The sequence below is a fragment of the Paramormyrops kingsleyae genome, chromosome 16 (assembly GCF_048594095.1).
Source record: "Paramormyrops kingsleyae isolate MSU_618 chromosome 16, PKINGS_0.4, whole genome shotgun sequence".
NCBI classification, from domain to species: domain Eukaryota; kingdom Metazoa; phylum Chordata; class Actinopteri; order Osteoglossiformes; family Mormyridae; genus Paramormyrops; species Paramormyrops kingsleyae.
In genome coordinates this window covers 16858784-16878587 of record NC_132812.1, presented here as the reverse complement: position 1 = coordinate 16878587, position 19804 = coordinate 16858784, and the positions used below count along the sequence as shown (strand labels likewise).

Here is a 19804-nt window from a genome sequence, read left to right as displayed (position 1 = left end):
CAAAATTACTCGGAGTGGAAAACGGGAAGCAAGGCCCACATAGCTCTGTGTTAGACAGGAACTGTTTAAAAATAGCCAAAATGGCAACGGGACTGTAAGTGACAAACACTACCACTACAGACCTGCCAAGTCAATGTTGGGGGTGCGTTGATGCCACAGCAAGACCTAAACATTCCCCCTTAAAGCCCCCATACCGATGCAGCCTGCATGCTGCCGTCAAGTCCGGCTTAACACTCGTGAAAGGGCGAGCAATCCTTAGTCAGAACCGGCAATGGAACAGTGATAAGCCAGAGGGCAAGTTGACCTGCACATCCCATAACTCTAGTGGAGAGTGTTTAGTAACCCAAATCCCCAAGAGAACAGCTGAGGTCAGCAGGTTTCTACAGTGCAACATACTTCACAAGCTTTCCAAAGTAATTAGAGTGACCTCCGACCTCACGGGTGACATTTTGTTTCTCGTGATTTATTTGTCCAGGTCAACAAAATGGTAACGAGTAAGAGGAGACCTGCAAATGGGAAGCTCTGGCCTGCCACTGTCTTACAAGTATGCTGGCAGAGCAGAAACTGCTCACACTGTGCCAAGACCAGCTGCCAATCCTGGGTATCTCAGGGCAAACACAGGTGGGGCAGGAGCTGTGGTGCGGAGGGTCAGGTCAGCTAATCGTCCTGCAAAAAACCCTGGGATGACTACCTGCTGCAAACCAGATGGCAAAGGCAACTGTAGACATTTCCACCTGAAATGAAAACCCTACTTGCTTTAAAATGCGCTCTAAGCATATAAAATGAAACACTGATGCAGCGCCAATGCGGCATCTAAACGCAACATCACCACCCACACACTCTCTCATCGCCGACTCCAAGTTGCAACTAAAGTTCAAGTCCCTAGTGCAGACCCGTAGATATCAGAAGACTTAGGATCTCATTATCAGTCAGTCATCCATCCCCTACATCCCAGCTAGTGACTGGTTAACAGCCATTACCAACCGGAAATGCATTTTGTGGGCTTGCTGATTTTCTACCACTGCGATCACCTAGCAGACTAGGCTTCCAGAACATACCAGGAATGCCTAAGTGAATCAAATCCCTGGTCCTATGCAACATAACACACTTAGACCTCCATGAGTCACCAGAATTCAGAAATACCTTACTAATACAAAACTGCTGCTATTCATATTAAGTCATGTTCTTCTTACAATCATAAAACAAAGTAAGAATGTACCATACACATATTTAAAATATGAATATATCCGACACGACTGAGGCACTAAACATATAATCTTTTAGCCATTTTGGCAAGGAGCATTACTGTGGATGAGAATGATTTTGCTTGAAGAATGTCAGATGGATGTAAAAAAACAAATAGCATTCACACGTCACCCTCCCGCTCAGAAAACACCCCTGAGTCATAAACTGAAACATTAGTGCATGCAACAGGCAAGGTGCTAAGTAGAGCGAGACTCTACCAGGAAGGAGACCAGGATCCGAAAGAGGCTTACAAACACCACTCGCAACTCCCAGCCGCTCTGCCCGAGAGGAGGCTCTCGCCAGCAAAACGCCTCGGCACTCCGGAAACTGAAAAACGTCATCGGTCGGCTGCTGGGAACTGAGCCCGATGAGGGCAGGAAGGAAACGGCGAGAACAGCAGGGTTCACACACTTTTACAGTGTGATGGACTTGCATGAACGTGCGCATGCATACACACACACACACACACATACACACACACACACAAACAGAAACACATGCACACACACAAATATTCCCTCAAGGGCAAAACCTAATGAAAAACGTATGTGAGGACCTCAAAGGGTCCCATTGTGGAAAATTTATTAGCAAACCATCTGATCAGGCTGATTAGACTGTAATCTCAAGTTGCATTACAGATTGGGTCATTAGAGAAGTAGAGGAAAGGCTTTGAACATTTGGGTAACTCATGAAACTGCAGGCACCATGCACAGGGGAACAAACGCAGGACATACACTGACCCAGGTACCTATGCCCTTCCCTTCATCTACCATTTGTTGCCAGGGTCTTCCACAGCACTTTCTGCCAGAAATATGGTGACCTTAGTGAGGCCTGGACTCACCTTATCTCCGCTGGAGTAGAAGAAGTACCGCAAGCGCACAATGTTGCAGTGGTCCAGCTTCCTCATGATCTGAAGCTCACGATTCTGAAAGGAATGGGAGAACATGGTCAATTCAGGGTGTGGGGGGCAGGGGGGGGCAATCAGAGAAGGCTTCACATTTACTGAAGCTAAGACATTAATGTTCAAGCTCCAGTGACCCCAACCAGTTTTGAATTTTTCTGAAGAGGGGAAAAGTAAGTGACATGGGGGAGGGGGGGGGATTTATCTACCTGTGTATGTTCTGCTCTGAGATGATGTAGGGATCAGGCATCGCACGAACCTCTCGTAAACAATTACATCAGCTTATCCTGCCAAAGCATGCTTTAATCTCACTGTTTCACAAACATGGCTCCCTGAAAAATACTGCGAGCAGTATGGAGTTACGGGATAAGTCACCCTAAATCGAAAAACACACCTATACAAGGACACAAACAAGCAAAGTGTCTCCAAATTCACAAAGATGGGGGCGAAATAGGAGCGTGAAAGAGACGGCTCTGATCCCGTAACGTGCAGCTGACCACATTCTGGCCCTTGGCCGGCTCAGCTGCCCTTTGAAGCACACACAGAAGGAATTCCGGCTCCTTCCATAGGGCTGGTGTTGATTGACACCATGTTTACTAGAGCTGAGCCATGTTTTCCACTGGAAATGCCACTCCAGCGTGATTCTCCTAAGGCACACACTGTCCTGATCACTGCACTTGTTACTGATGCTGAAAAAAGGAGCACTAAAAATACTGAATCTAATGAAGTTGTGTAAAATACATAATGCTTTAACAGCTAAATTATTATATCATACATATGATCGTTGTGTGAATTGCCTCAAGGTTGTGAAATGAGGGGAAGCCTACCTATAGCCAGTTCTACAGAGGCCTGTGGGGGGGGGGGGGGTCCCTGACAGGTTTAGGAATGGTGGAAAGATGAATTTGGACAGAGATGCTAATCCCTTTCAGGATGGGGGGGGATTCATTCAGTGTGTTTTCAGCATGATGGCGACCCGCCCCCATTGGGCCAGTGTGTCCATGAGCAGCGAGATGATCCTAGGGGGCAGCGTGTGGCTCAGTGGGCTAAGCCTGGGTGCCTGTAATCACAAGGTCGCGGCTTCAAACCCGGCCTCAGCACGTCTGCAGGTCCTTGAGCAAGGCCCTTAACCCCCAGCTCCCTGGGCGTCCCAACAGGCGGCTGCCCTTCGCGGACAACTTCCTCAACTTGCTCTTTGTAGAGTGAGGCGTAAAGACAATTTCCCCACTGGGATCAATAAAATATCGATTATTATTATTATTATTATTATTATTATTATTATTATTATTATTATTAGACAGAGCGATGATCACACACACATATACTTTCTTAACCCTACACATCCCCGCAGCTTTCTTACAAACGGCATTAAATAGCGAATGTGCTCTTCCTCCTCCAGGTGTGAAATCGCAACCTGAATGTTTATTTCAGGTGATGACATCGTCTTTGTTGGCACGACATTGTCAGAGATCGACTCTGGTAACTTAACACACAAAGTTACATAGCGACTTAGACTATCAACAGTTGAATGATGGCTCCAGTGGTCAAATATTACAACATGCTGACTCAGGAAGAGGGCAATCGCTGGGAGGTGATATTAATGCAGAACCAGAAGTCAGGGCAAGTGTGTTCACATATGAAGCAGAATGAGACAGTCTTACCACAGAGACCAACTATTCATGCTGATTCAATCCGATGACTAACCACAAGTCATTATGCAAGGGTTGTGACCACATCTTGGGTTGGGGGGCACTAGATCTCGCTCTTTTTTTTCTTCTTTACAAATTTTTTTCACAGAACATGCACTCTACAGCTCGCTGACAGTGGGAACTCTGGCATGGTGGATTGTAAACTGTTGGACAGCGTTCTTCAAACCTTCCTGTACATCAGAGTTGATGGGGCGAGGGTGTGGTGCGTTTCTGTGTAAATGCGTGGGAGAATCGCTGAGTGTGCAGGGTGGGGGGTGTGATTATGTACATCTCTGCGTCAAACCTGAACATCATTCTCAGCAGAGATCAGTCATGGTGATATTCACTTGCACATCTCTCTCTCATGCACACTTGTTTAGATTTTTAATATTTCTTTGAAACACAGTAAAATATTTGCACGCCAAAGGCCCTTCCTTTTTACAGAAACCCCCATAACACCCATCTGTCAGGTTTTATGCTCTCTGTGGGAATATCTAGACAGAGCACAGTGGTCTAGAGCTCCAACACAAAGCATGTAACCAAAGTCTTAGAACCAAGGGGGCAGGATATTCCTGAGGAGTGGAAGACACCCTGCAGGTCTGAGGTCAGTACCCCAGGCCCACTGCACCCAGCTTTTTCTCTCTCTCTCTTTTTTTTATTTTTTTTTAACACAAAGGTTCCCTGGACACTAAATAGAAGATCTTTCCTGTCAGGAGACAGGCTAGTGATTAGACTTTCACCACTGGAAACCAGGGCAGTTTTTCTGGCTGTAGTCTTCAAAGACCTCTGACCTTGAAGAACTTGCAATCTAAAGACCTCACCTGACCTTTCACAGCAGGAGCTGGGATCCATAGGACAGAACCATCAGTGTAAAAAAAGAACTGTACCACAGAACTTCACGATCCCTGCCAGATACAGACAATCTCCTGAGCAGACAGGGTGCTGTACGCACACGTACGTGCGGAATTCCCGCGTCCTGAGGTGCTGAAGGGACCCACCAGTTGACAAAGGAGGACCCATGAGCTGGGTGTGTATGGAAACCCGGCTGGGACACACCACGCATTCCTCTCTTACACTAATGCTGCAAAAGGCCATGTGTGGGCGGATATGGCAGGACTCAATGAGGACTTTGTGTGTGAGAGAACACGCATGTTTGTGTCTACAAAGTATTTTGGGAGGTGGGGGGGGGGTTTCTATTCACTGAAGACAGGATACATCTTTTGTGTTTCACACCAAGGGGTCCAATGACGAAAAACATCTTTCCCATGTTCACTCATCTGTTCTTGCTCTATGCCCTTCCTTGTGGTGAATCGGTGAAAGGTCAGGGCCCTGCTGCCTGTCAGGGGGCACGTCGAGATGCACTATTCCCAGCCCCCTGCTGAGACTCGTAATTTCATGTCTTCCTGTGATGTCATCCTCTGCATTACAAAGGCCTTGTTCACACAGCGTCTGGTACCTCCAGTGCTCAGGTATGGATAAATGTGCTTTGACCTCTTGGGCTGGATGAGGGAATCTCAGTGCTGTGGGCCACACCGGCACCAGCTCAGCCAGCTACCCGCCCTCAGCGGACCTCTGACACAGGTGGTCCGGGCCTTTTTCCCCCTCCCAGGTACCATTACGGACTTACACGCAAACTGAAAGTATGTTTATGCCATGCAGCTGGACAGAGAAGCCTCAGGGGGAAAAACAACAGGAAATACCACAGCAGCAAGGTATCTGCACTGGTTTTATAGTAAAAAGGGATACACATGATGGGGGGACGGAGGGGGGATTTGTGTGTTTGAATACAAGTGTGGGATCAAAAAATCCAGCTGTGGAAGGGACGGTGCCAAATTACTGAGAACACGAAAGCTGTACGCATCTATAACCTAGACCATTATACACTTTGTACGGCCCCCTTGAGCAGCCCAATAGTGTTCTCCACTTCCTCACAAGCTCCCTGACAGTTTTCAGACCTTCAGATATACTGGCTCCATCACAGCCCAGGGCCAACATACCCTTCCCAGCCAAGATCCTTTTTAAGAGCAGTTAGCAGATTGATAAGAAGCTAGCTGGGTCTCACCAAAAACACTGCATCATGCCCGGATTTTCTTGCGGCGAATAACTTCAGGCTAAATCTTCAGAAACTCAAAATACTCCCTTCTGATGCAAACTCAAGGGTGCCTCCCCCGACCCACACCGGCATCCTCACCTTGAATCGTTTGTCCTGTAGCACCTTCTTGATGGCCACCAGCTCGCCCGAGTCGCACAGCTTGGCCTGGTAGACGACGCCGAAGGAGCCGTTACCGATCACCTTGGTGTCTGTGTAGCTGACCTCCTGCGGCCGGTCGGGCCCTTGGCCCGGCGTCGCCACCACCGTGGTCACTTTGCTGCCATCTTTGTCTCCTACGGAGTGACAGGTAGAGCGACATGTTTCATTTTGGGTTACGACAATATTGCCACAAAACACAGTTCGCACATTACAGGAAAGAGGATCACGTTCATGTGGTTCAGGTGTAATAATATGTAGAGATACTCCAACTGTATCGGCCGACTCTGAGAATCAGCCAATAACAGCAACAATCGGCCACTGAAAGTTTAAAAAAAAAAAAAAGAGCCGATATTTACCACTGCCAATCCCTTTAAAATGCTCACCCATATTGCTTTGCACCCCAGGGTACTAACCAGATAGAAAAATCTCTGCAATGTGGATTTATTTTAACACAGTTAGAAATGCATTTTGCAAACATTGCTCTGCTGAGATTTCACGAGGAGGATTTACTAATAAGCACTTCAACTAGGGCAGCCACTAACAATAAGTACTGATTAATCTATCGACTATTTTAAAAATTGGTCAATTAATTTAAACGATTAATTTTCCTCAAGTAAATTTTATTTTGACAACAACAATCTTTATGTCATTTCAGGACTTTATATAGGGGAGGCTGGCCTTTCGGAACTATACGGACATTATTTTCGCCCACGATTCGATAATCAGATTAGTAGTATGCCTAAAATATTAATGAGATGCGTATCGTGATGTCGAAAAGTTAGTAATCTGCATAATTTCTGCATATCTTTATGCTTATTAAATTAAGCTAGTGGAGCACTCCAGATGCGACTGTTTTAGTAAATCAGGGAAGTGGAAAGCAGTGAAGTGGCGATGAAGAAGCAGACAGCTCTATAGCTTTTGAGAGAGGAGATAACTGCAGTTACACAAGGTAAAAGGCGTCGGTGGTGTGGAAATACTTCTCGCACATTTAAGTCTGGCACATTTTTGTTTGGTAAATAGTTTTCATTTTTATTTCAGTTTTTTAATGTCCGTCTTCCTTTTAGTTTAAGATAACACTAGCTCCAACAAGCTCAAAGCAGTAGTGCCGTCATGGTATGTCATCGAAACTTAATTTGCAGTGAATTGAACTATTCCCATAATTGCGCAGCAATATTAAAGGAAAACATTTATTATAATGAAGCGTTTTCTAAATCATAGCAGTAATTTCATTAAAATTTAAAAAATAATTTTAAAATATTGATGCCGATACATTGTCAGCGTCGCCGTCATCAACTACGTCGACTAACATCGGCAGCTCTAATTTCAACACAATGAATTTGATTGTTCACCTTAAAGTGAGACCGTGAAGAATATGAAGTGTTTCTGAAAACCCATTCGGCCAGAAACTTCCTTATCGGTGCATCACTAATAATACGTCACTGAAAGTGTGTCAAATGTGCATGCATACAGCACAGCCATGAGTCAATGCCAACCCAGCAGCCTTCAAATTCCCCCCCCCCCGTGATTTATGTCCTGGGCCTGGCCACTGGCACTGGGACATTTCACATGCGTTCTGAAATACCTTCCTGACGCAGACCTCAGCCGAGCCATCTGTTACACGGCTTCTGCAGCTGTGCCTGCTGGAATTCAATCCCATGATCCTCTGCTCTCTCGACTGCCCGCATGGCTAATGAGACCAGAGCAGACCTCCAGAGTAGGTTTTTCCACTCCCACACCCCAGCGCTACGCTGTCAGCCTCTTACAGAGACCTACCCGCTAGGCTGGTTTTAAACGGGGAGCCCCCAGGCAGTGGCGGGGGCCATGTTTTGTAGCACAAAGAGCTCCAGCTAATAGCTCCGAGCTCTCAGATGGGTAACGATTTCCTGACAAAGAGCCTGGTGGCGTTAAATAGACCAGGGCCCTCAACAAAGACATCTGGCTTAGGGGTTAACTGCCGGTACCATGCCAACTGTGGGATTATCATGCAAGATGTGCAGCTCTTTGAAGTACAAGCAACAGTCTAACACTTCCAAACTCCCCAACTGTTACTACTCATGATAATAACAGTTACGGTACACATTCAAATGAACAGCTTTAATGAGACTTTACAAAAGATGCAAACATTTCTCTCATTTTTCTCTGGTTAAGACTTTTATGAATTCTTTCCTGGCACATAATAAACCAAAATCAGGTCGGACCGCTGATCTGAAACCAACACCAAGAGTCAAAGGTACAGATTGAGAAAGAATCACAGAATGAAACTAAATTCAGCCTGGAAACAAATAAAACCTTTTCACTATTACAACTGTGGGTGGGAGGCAGGGGCAAAGCTAATATAGCACAAGTGACAGCAGACAGCAAGCGGCATCAGGGCCAAAGGTCTTGTTAGCTTGCTGTTAAAGATAAACCAGGCTGGTGACAAGTGTGTCATGGGTTCAACTGGAAGAAATCACTGTTCTGCAGACAAGACAGGTGTAAAGCTGAATTAAACGATTTCAACATAAAAAATGAGTCCTTGAACCAAATCAAACAAGACTGATTAAAAATGTAAACACCTCCTTTAATATGCAGAAAAACCGATGCATATTTCATGATAGATCTGTAAAGGAACTGGATCTGAATGTAAATTTCAGTAAAAATAACCCATACTTTACTGAAGTAAACCTTGTCAGTGTAATACTAAACACACTTTCACCAAATATTAGATTTTTCCCCAATTATTAAATGGCATGAAGAGACACGTGACAAGGTTGCGTCTAAAGGCTAAACGCCCTTAACTCACGAGTGCACGGCTTATCAACATTCACGTTCCCTTACTGACCATGCACCTTCCAACGCACATCACAGCACAGTCAGGCCACAGGCAGGTGCCTTGGCAACCTTAAAGAGGACGTTTCGACACCACTGTACGCGTCACGCCCGTCCACCAAGTTCTGTTTGGGGAAACACAGAACGGTGAGCAAAGGTTTCCGTGGGAACAGAGACAAATAAATAAATAATGATAAAAAGCCAATCCAGTAACAGACGGCAAATCGGCCCTCAGCAGAGGCGGACGGGAAACCCTGCGACCCTGGGAGACACTGGTTAGCCGTGCCTGCTTTCCCCGCAAACGCACCTCTGTGCCTCGGACAGATGACGTACAGAGACGGCTTTCGAATGGGGGTGACCTGCTCAGACAGGGAGGGTCTTTCCAGCAGACGACACGCTTTAGCACACTTTTAAACAAGCTGTCCGCAACCTCCCCTGTCCTGCCCGAACAAAGACCTACCCACTGCCATCGTCCGCAGGCCGCACCTACCTTGCCGCCTCATATCCCGGGGAACTCACTCCAGCAAGCTGCCTCGGACGCTTCACAAAGGGCTGGCGACCCGCCGGCAAAATGTTACCAACTATATATATATATAAGAAAAAGGGCAGTTCAGGAAGTCCAAAGCTTCCCGGGCTCGGAGGTTGTGTCCCCAGCCATCGAGGCACCAAGAGCTCCTCACTCACAGATCAGTGATCAGTTATTAGCGGATGAGCTAACAACCGACTTGCTGATAATGGAGCAATGATACTGTAAAGGAAACCAGCGGCCCTGTAAACATCTTTACGTTTTACAATCTCTCGATTTTCTTTTTTTTTTACCCTATTGATGGCCTAGGAAAGCAGGCAGTAAGAAATTCAAACAAGTGATAATTCAAGCACCGACTTATTATGGTGCGTTCCCGCTGACATTTTCCCTGAACGGGCATTTTTTCCCCCGACGAGAACGCCGAGGCTGTAGCCTGTGGAGTCACTGACAGGAAGTCCACAGTCCCGTCTTGTAGCCTCCGTGGCCTGTTGCACAACCTCTGCACCTTTTTGCTGTTTCAGTGACGGTTTCCCAACTCCGAACATTCTCTTTAAATACAGTGTGCAGAGCTGAAAATGAAGCATCCCCCAAACATCAAGGTTTCGCCGTGACTCACGTCTGCCCTTTTTACTGTGTTTGCTGGAGCCGCGTTACCCAGATTTTACTTGAAAGCGACTAGAGAGATAAAATCAGTAAAGATGTGAGCAGTTAAAAGCACACGTACCTACAGATTCCCAGACTGAGAATAGTCTTGCATGCCTACACGTTGTACACAATAGTCAATGGGGGGGAGAGGGGGGGGGGAACAGGAGAAAAAAGAAATTTTAAATCGCTTTGAAGACCCAAAGCACAACAGGATAAGGCTCACCTCTGTCAGACAGGGAAGCCGGCAGGAGCAGTAGGGTTTAGTCACCTAGCAATTAATGATCATAAATGCCGTTTAATTTTTACCGAGGTCCAAACCTCAAAATAAACACAAGATAACAGCTGATCTGTACATAAGACATGGTCATCACCAGAACTGCTGATTCACACAGCGATGTGCTAAATGATTTTAGCGCATGTTTTAATATGCCGCCCTTCTGACACTATCCTTTATTTTCAGACTATGTTCTGAGGTGGAATCTGAAGGGGGGGGGGGTTGATTTAACCAGTCAAAAAAAGTACAATTCAAGCAGGAATCACATATGTTACTGAGAGGGTCTCTGAAATGGCCTGCACCCTCTGTTCGGTTTACTGCAAACTCTCACTTTTAAATTTCTAGACAGAAAGGTCCAATTATTCGGATGCTGTGTAAAAATAAATTAAGTTACTCTGCTAGTTACTTACAGGTGATCCAGCATCAATTTAAGTCCCTGGTGAAGGAGGGGGCACATCTGGTGTGCGTGCGTGTGTGTGTGAGAGAGAGAGAGAGAGAGAGTGTGTGTGTGTGAGGAAACGAGAGGGGATGAATCTATTCCTTTTCAATCAAAGACATTAAAAAGCTATCATGTCAAGATCGAAAGCACCCAAAAGCCAATTAAACGTTTACCGAAACTGGCCGGCGCTCTCAGCTCCAACCCACGTCAGGCGAAATGGGTCAAAGTGTCTCCTGCCCTCCACGAGGTCGGCGTTCAGTCAGGCACAGTCCATCGGGGGACCCAGACGACCTGAATGAAAAGGCTCGTGGGGCTCCATCCCGGTTCAGGCGGAAGAGAGCCGCGCACCGGGGCCCCCCTCTGGCCACAGACCGCCGCGCACCGGGGCCCCCCTCTGGCCACAGACCGCCGCGCACCGGGGCCCCCCTCTGGCCACAGACCGCCGCGCACCGGGGCCCCCCTCTGGCCACAGACCGCCGCGCACCGGGGCCCCCCTCTGGCCACAGACCGCCGCGCACCGGGGCCCCCCTCTGGCCACAGACCGCCGCGCACCGGGGCCCCCCTCTGGCCACAGACCGCCGCGCACCGGGGCCCCCCTCTGGCCACAGACCGCCGCTCACGGAGCCCCCCTCTGGCCACAGACCGCCGCGCACCGGGGCCCCCCTCTGGCCACAGACCGCCGCGCACCGGGGCCCCCCTCTGGCCACAGACCGGCGCGCACCGGGGCCCCCCTCTGGCCACAGACCGCCGCTCACGGAGCCCCCCGCTGGCCACAGACCGCCGCGCACCGGGGCCCCCCTCTGGCCACAGACCGCCGCTCACGGAGCCCCCCTCTGGCCACAGACCGCCGCTCACCGAAACCGAAAATTTTGGTTAAAACCTACAGTGATGCAGACACTGACACAGGGGTTTGAAACGGTTTAAGGAGGGAACTGAGGGAATGTTTGTTTATTTATGAAGATTAAATGTTAATGCCAGCCCATCAAAAGCGGAAACATACATAAGACAAAGTACTGATCAAAATGGAAAAATAGTAATGCATTATAAAAAATACAGAAACAAGACATTGTCAGGCTCTAAAACAGCATATGTCAGCTGTACTGCGGTGCAAACACACACACACACACACACACACACACACACACAGACACACACACACAGACACACACACACACACACACACACACAGACACACACCCTCTGAAGCAGCACCTCTATCGACTCATCCGGTGCATGACAAGGGCAGCATTAAGAGGAGCGCTCTGCTAATTACTCGACTGGCCCAACCCCACGCCTGCCACGACATTCTACCCAGTGTGGCATTCAAAGGAAGCCCCCCCCTAAACCTCTTTGGTTTGTGGGTAGAAATGTGGTCGATGCAAAAAACGAAGTTGCATATTAGTTTGCACATATCTGCAGACGTGCACGGAGATTTGTGGAACAACAGCGACGACCACCCGGCAATATCAATTTCTGTTCATCCTCTACAAGCTAGCCTTTAAAATATTTCTCTTAAGAAATGGACAGCAAACCATGAATTATGCCATACTCTAGCCCCAAGTGCAAATGCCCAGTCAACCCTTTGCATGAAACTAAATATCCATTTACCGCAAAGGCCGACAGCATGAGAGCTGAAAAGTGTTTCCAGTCTAATCCAAAATAACTGCCATTCAAATACACCTTGAACTGCTTACACAGGCAGAAACTTCGATTGGAGGTTTAAAAGGTAGCAGCACCTTTAGGAGGCAAATTAACATTTACAATGAAATACGGTAACCCTTAAAACCTCTCAACAGCTCCAGACCGTTGAGTCGAATACAGCGCGGCGTACATCTCCGAGTCAACACAATGCGAGTTCCCCAGCGGGTCCCACACGCACCGTTGCAGCCAGAGGAGAAGTGCGGTCACTGGATCCATACAAAGGACTCACACATGAGATCCTTGCGGGTCAGAGCGAAGCCTTACGATGCCTTCCTGCGGCGACCCCTGTAGGACTTCCTGCTCGCCCACTGGCAAACCCCTCCAGCGGGACGGCATTACTCACGGAACCCAGATATGAACCTCCTCTCTAAATAAAGCACTTTCCCTCACTCTCTCTCTTTCACGCTCTCTCTCTCCCTCCATGCCACCTACGCTGCAACGGCTGAACAGGGCCAACTGATGCAGGAACTGAGCACAGCCCCTCCTGCGAGATGGCTGTGGCAGCCTGCTGGAGGGCGGACACTGAAACATGGGCAGGTTCTCCAGTTGAAGGTGCTTGCCAAGGTTCAAATCCTCCCCGGCAATGTCCTTAGAATTACGGTGGTAGAATATTTCCTCCGGAGAGTGAAAAAGCGATAAAAACCACAAGTCGGGCTCAGGAGCATGTCTGCGGATGGGGAAGTAGTTTGATGACCCCAACCTTAACTGGTGTTAGGGCTCCAGAGATCTCTAATCCGCTCGTGGTCTGTCATGTCGCCCGCTGGGCCTCATCGAACATGCCAGCTACCTTGGAAGTTCAAAGATGACTGGGTTTTAATACCATGGTTTCACAGCAAACACAAACAAATACGCCTGGCCTTCAACTGTTAGGCCTCTTTTGCGAAGGACGGATCAACTAAAGCTAAATGTGTTGGAATATGACATTTAAAAAGTTTAATTCCCACCCAGGTAGCTCATGGTGAACAACAGCCATTTGAATGCCTGCACAATATTGACCAGGCTAAAAATAAAGCCACAGAGAAAAATGCAAGAGGATGGACCAGGACTGATGAGTTACGAGGTTTAACTCAGGTTGCCTGGGCTTTGTCCTAAACAGCAGAGGGGTGGAGAAAATGTGGTAAAAAAAAAACAATTCTTCACCTGTGGGGAGAAGGTCTAAGATGGGGACTTCATGAAATGTTCACTGAAAGGCAAGCTTACTCAGAAAGGACTTCATCTTGGGGTTCAGCCCAGTGGAGAAGAGAGCAAAGCAAAAAATATAGAAAAAGCAAGACAATGGGGTGCACCTTTCACGGCTTCTAGGATGGTTCCAGGCAACACTTGCTTTTAAAATGAATGGCAGCCCAAATCCGTAATGAGGACTCTTCCAAAACAGAAGCCTTGAGGGAACTTTCTCCATGCAACCCAAATTTGACACCCTCTCACATCCCTTACACTTCACCCAAAAATGTTTAAAAAAACCAGCTAAAGAAGTGATACATAAACACAACTCCGGGTGGTACAAGCTGCGTCCAATGAGCTGCCGCCCCCACCCTCGATGAAAACCGGGTCTCAAAATAGCAACCGGATTCAGCGTTTCTGCCAAGCCGTCGCAACAGGCCGTTTATGCGGCAGAATTAAAGATCAAAAACAATTACGGAAGCCATCCACAAGCGAGCAGCCGCATCGTGCTCAGCCAATCGATTCAAATTAAGGACGCGGCACTACAAAGGAGTGGGCCGCTCCCGTTCGTAAGCGATAGCAGGAGTGCACAAAGGGATCAAACGAAACCCGCGCATTCTCTACCGCTTCCAAACTGGATTTGTGTTACCGTAAACACAAAAGGGAGATGGGAGAGCAAAAGGGCAGTGAAAGAAACCTTTGCAAAAATAAATAAATAAATAAAGGTGCTTTTATCTCCGCCTTTTCCTGGTTCTCCGTTACAAAGAAACAAGCATATTAAGAACTGGACTCAAAAACACACAAAGTCCATGGGGCTGGGATAGCAAGACGATTTCTCATGGGGGACAGCCTTGTATGAATGACCCTACACGGATTAGTGGTTGGCCACTTCTCCAGTCATGCCACACACTAACGGAGCACCTACAGACGCAAACACCTAATTTCTACAACTGTAAGAGGGATTGAGTATCTTCACTTTGATTGGGATTATAAGTCAAGAATTTGACCTGACCTGCCCAGGATAAACTCCACACCATCTCAGATGTAATTTTGGGAAAGCCACGTAGGGGACCCATAATAATACTCATGGAGGCTTAACTCTGGAACAGAAGCTGCGAGCTCCAGGCTGCGGCCAGCAGAGCCCTGGTGCATAGGCCGCTCTTCCATGCCCAGGCTAGACGGCATCCCTCTGATCTGTATTACGCAACGGAGTCCAGCATCATGTTTCACAGACCCGTCTTTCCAAGAAGCCTGCTTTCCAGCTCGTTTAGAATGCAGAAAGCAAAACAGGCACCGTCCAGAACACCTATGTTCCTGACAGGGCACAAAAAAAAAACCAAAAAAAAACACCAGCACAAAATGTCAGAATGATGCTGGTGTCAAGTTACACTATATATAGTGCCAGACGACCACAAATTAGGTCAAGTCATGTAGTTCAGGCATGTATCTTAATCAGTACACAATAGGGTGGTTCAGCGGCTGGCTCCAGGTTCAAAGATGTTGTACTGTGGGTGCAAACCTGGAATCTTCAACAGGTTTCTGCACTTTTCCCCTGGGTTCTCCCATCTCATTCCACAGCCCAAACATCCAAGTAGTTCTGGTTCTCGAGATTTTCTATTACACACAGGGCCTTCAGCCTTGCCTACAGTTCTGTCAATCCAGTAAACCCTATATATTCAGCCACTGAGTGCCAGCAGCTTTCAGGGATTGCTACTAGATTGCAATGGGTCCTCTTGGGTGGAATGTGAACGCCAGAGCAGCGAAAGCATTGGAAATAGCTACTGGACGTGGCGCGAGTCCTGTCATATTGCTTAGCAGAAAAATAAATAAAGAAATGAGAAGTGGCTTTGGTCAGCCAGTTACCACTCGCTAAAGGAGGTCCCCAGCCAGGAAAATGTACAAAGCCGACATGAAACGTCGCCATTTCATTCAGATAGAGTGCAAAACCTCTGTAAGTCTATCTGAGGATTTCCAAATAAACGGACAGAGAAGAGAGACGGCAAAGACAGCTTCCAACTCCAAAATGAGGAAAGGTACGGGAGGCGTTTGGTTTCTGATGAAAGGAAGCACATGGCGGGAAGATGGGGTGGCTGGGAATCCTGAAAGCAAGAAATGTTCTCAAAAAACATCTTGTCCAGCCAACTCAATTCCAGCTAGTTTTTAGCAAATAGACTATGTAGCATGACCCTAACCACCAGAAGGAGCAGCGGTGGACAGATTCCTGCAAAACAAGTCCTTTATGGACGGCTTTCAAGCCATGTCACCCATCCAAGGGCAAGAGCACCAGCAGGGTGAAAGGACTCGGAACAACTCAAGCAAAAATAAAAGTACAATAAAAAAAAAATATTAAAAAAAACACAGTTTCAGAGTTCATACAAGAGTCATTCGGACCCTAACAGTCTCTGGCACAAAGGAAGAGCTCTCTTTCACACACGAAGCATGCCGACCCAGCAAACTGTGCGTATGTGTGTGTCTGCATGCGTTTTAGAGAGATGGGGGTAGGAGGGGGCCAGTACTGCTTGGAGGCCTTTGAAGTGGGCCTGTCAAGTCCGGGAATGCCTTGCACAGCTCCTCCCACTTAAGAGGCTGGGCCGGCTTTGAAGTCCCCCCTTCCGCAGACCCCTATAACAGATAAATAATGTGATAGAAAGGGAGTGGAGGCTAGGCAGCCAGGGGACTGCAGCCCTGAACGATGAGATACAGCTGTCCCTACCGCCAGGGCAGCCTTCTCCTGCATGCCCCCATGGTGCTGAGAGCCCCCCTCCCATTTGAGCAGACTCAACACAAGGCCCAGGGAGATGATCTCATCGTATGACCCCCCCCCAGCAATGCGTCTCCATCGGTAAGAGATGAGCCAATGAAGCACTTCCTTCTACAGAGCATAGCAAACTGCATGATGGGTAGAGGGAGCAAGGGGGGGACGGTGATGCCGATGACCCTGGAGGAATTTTAAAGACCCGATGACAGAGGACATTCAGTCCTCCCTGAGGCGTTTTTATTAGTGGGCCGCAGGCTCATCCCCCCCCTCTACTTTAAACAGAAGCCATTTAATAGCACAGCTAACAAAGCGGAGGTCATGGGCCCAAACTCCTCTTCACCTCCCTGGCTGGATCAGACAACATGGAGCTATTGTCCAGTGCGGCCCAGCTGCCAGTGCCGTCACGTTAGACGCAGTGCACCTGCAGCAGAATCACAGATGCACCACAGACAGAAGCATCTCCTAAAATGAAGGGACCACAGTCACCTGCCAGTAAAACAATTCCACTCTTAGCCAGCACGGATAGTACACTACATTCTAAAATCCTTGGGAAAAGTCCCGAGTTAACTGTTCAGTTACTGTAATTGAAACACGTATCAGTTCTTGACAGCCACAGCCAGTTATTTGCATCTTTCCTTCTCCGGGTTCCCAATAAGAAGATTCAGTCTAGTTGTCTGAAATGTCTGTTATTCTGAAGCTGTGAGCTGCCTGTGCCTTACTCCACAGGTGTAGCTCTTGAGTTGTGATGGAGTATACCTGGAAATGTGCGACATTTGTTCATTACCACTTGGACTCCCATTGGGGGTCGCAATGGGTACCCAAAGCATAACTCCACCAGAGAAAATGGGGGGTCGAATTCATATTCTTAAGACTTCCAGGGTTAGCCTGTCACCCAGCATAAAGGGATGCAGCTCCATGTTTAAGGCCTCAATCAACAAGCCTCTGGTTTACAATGTATCCAAAGAATAACTCCACCCCAAGTTCAAAAACACTACATGCATTCAGGATATCTAGCTGAATAACAGAAAATCAACAAAAAAAAAACGTGTTTAAAACATTGTATATGAAGTAATCAAGTTCTATTGGACTGGCACATAATTGACGTATAGCTGATGCCTAAGGGTCGGTTTATACTCAACGCTCACAACGCGTCATGGCCACCACATTTCCTGCATTGATTCAAGGTGTCGTTTGTGCATCTACGGGAAGAATTATCCTGTGTTTGATTATCTCTCCTAAAATCACAAGTTGGAGAAAAACATCATGAAAGTGTGTTGAAAATGTCACTTCCTGTCAGAAATGCCCCCTCTTCCGATGTTGACGTCAGAAAGAATTATTATTATTATTATTATTATTATTGTACTGCTGATAAACGTCTTTCCATTAACTTTTTGCGCTCAGACAACAACAGCGTGCTCCTAGAGGCAGCCATGTTCGTTCCAAATTGTGTAGCTCGAACAGAAGACTGCTCTGATGTAACGTCACGCACCTTGGAATTAACGACTTCTCCGATGTAATCAAATGTAGCATTATTGCTACGCATACGGCAGATGCAGCTCCACCAAAAATCTTGGGGGTAGTATAGTCATCTTTTTTTCATGGGACTATGTGTTTATATAACAGTAGAGTTAGCATTCAAGTGGTATCAGATTTAATAAAAAAAATGACTAGCCAGAAAATATTCAAAACATTAAATATAGACGAGAAAAAATATTCTGAACATTACCGTGTTTCTCTGTGTACAGCATCTTCAAAATTTAATAGCTGTTTAAGTTTCTTCTGATTCTGAATTAAATCTGAGCTAAGAAAGCCGTGTCATAAGTACAAAGTACAACAAAATTCTTACTTGAACGTCTTCTCTACAAACTACAGACAATTAACAAAACAGTGCCACATTACTAGAGACGCACCGATCTGATATTCGGATCAGTACTGGCACCTATCCAGACCTATTACATGGATCAGGTATCAGCCATATGTGATCGATACATGTCCGATACTTACTTATTTAGATTTTGGCAGTCTCCTATTTCATGTTAAATCTGTTTGCACAATCGCACGACACCTCTTTTCCATTTTAGATGTGTTTTTCGCGGCAGTCAAGCTGAGCGCCAACGCTGCAACTAAGTATGAATGAACGTGTGTATCAATGAACGTGGCTAGATTTCCGTTTTAAGTGAGCAGTGCCTGCATGTCTGTCTTCCAAAAAGATGTGCCCATTAAAGGTTACCCATTCTCAGTACTCTTTAACCCAAATTGATGTTAAAGCAATTAAACAGCCACATGACCTTCGGAGCAGAGAGTACAACGAGCCAAGAAAAGTTTAAATGTGCCTTCTTATAAAGCCCAGAGACAAAAATCACACAAGGTTACATCTAGCCAAAGATGACACAGATAAACAGGTAGGTTTAAGCATCAGACAGAAAAAAAACTGGCACTAAATACCCAATTAAACCTCGTTTTAAGAAACTTAAAGTATGAAAAGAGCAGAACACATCGTGACTGACTCATCAACAATGAAGATGATCAATTTAACCGTGAAGGTTTCAAACACGGAGATTAGTTAAAGAAGAAAAGGCCACTGGCTGGGTTAGCAGTGACTCAGGAGTAATTAGCCGCATTTGAAAAATACAGCTTCAGTACACCAGACCCATCAGTAGTTCTGTGGGTGTACAATATATATTTTTTAAAAGCATACCTGCAAAATTAATAAGGCAGTGGCAGTTTTACCACTTCACAGATACAGTACTGCAAAGTTCGCATGCAAATGAATCCCAGAAACACCCAACAGCGCGCACACACACACAGATGTCTAATTCTACGATAAGACAGAGCTATAGCAAAAAGACCATCATAAAGCTTCTTTAATTTCACAGACAAGAACGGCTTCCCATCAGTTTTAAATGACACGGTTCTTCTCAGTCAGTACATTGACATGCACACTAAGCAAATTGAATTAGGGTGACCTTTAACATGTTAGTCCGACTGAAATCTTACAAAATCTCTAAGTCGGACTAAGACAACTAGATAATGCGATTGGGAGTCGAGTTACTCCTGCATGCATACATACATTCAACCTGACCTAGGTGCTCTGCGCATGCTCCACAGTATCCCCCCCTGGGCTTTGACCCGGAAGTAAATTATCATTAATTTTAGAATATTTTTCACATCTGTGATGTAATAGGTCAACCGGAAAAAGCCGAATACTAACAAGTTGAATGGAGCCATATCGCCACCTATTGTAATGGAGTCGGTAATACTTCGGTCAATAAATCGATTCTCCTCGCGTGCATGTATACCGGGACAAGGACAGCAGTCCGATTAAATGGCATTATCGAGCTATAACCGTAGCCTGACTTAGCAGTGCATGTAAACGTACTGAGCGATGGTTCTCAGAGGAGCAGTTGCTA

General features: G+C 46.7%; 1 protein-coding gene across 8 annotated transcripts in view; it reads right to left on the bottom strand.

Annotated features, from left to right (window-relative positions):
* Nucleotides 1-19804, bottom strand: part of LOC111852698 (glycogen synthase kinase-3 beta) — a 51543-nt gene that overhangs the window by 17396 nt on the left and 14343 nt on the right. For 7 of the 8 annotated variants that reach the window (XM_023828890.2, XM_023828893.2, XM_023828892.2 and 4 more), the window contains exons 2-3: nt 6023-6216; nt 2087-2170 (exon numbers count right to left, since the gene is read on the bottom strand). In XM_023828890.2, the coding sequence (XP_023684658.1) occupies nt 2087-2170; nt 6023-6216 (278 nt within the window). Of the gene's footprint in view, nt 1-2086; nt 2171-6022; nt 6217-12653; nt 13026-19804 lie in introns of those variants that run through there. The other variant, XM_072700230.1, reaches the window with a different exon arrangement.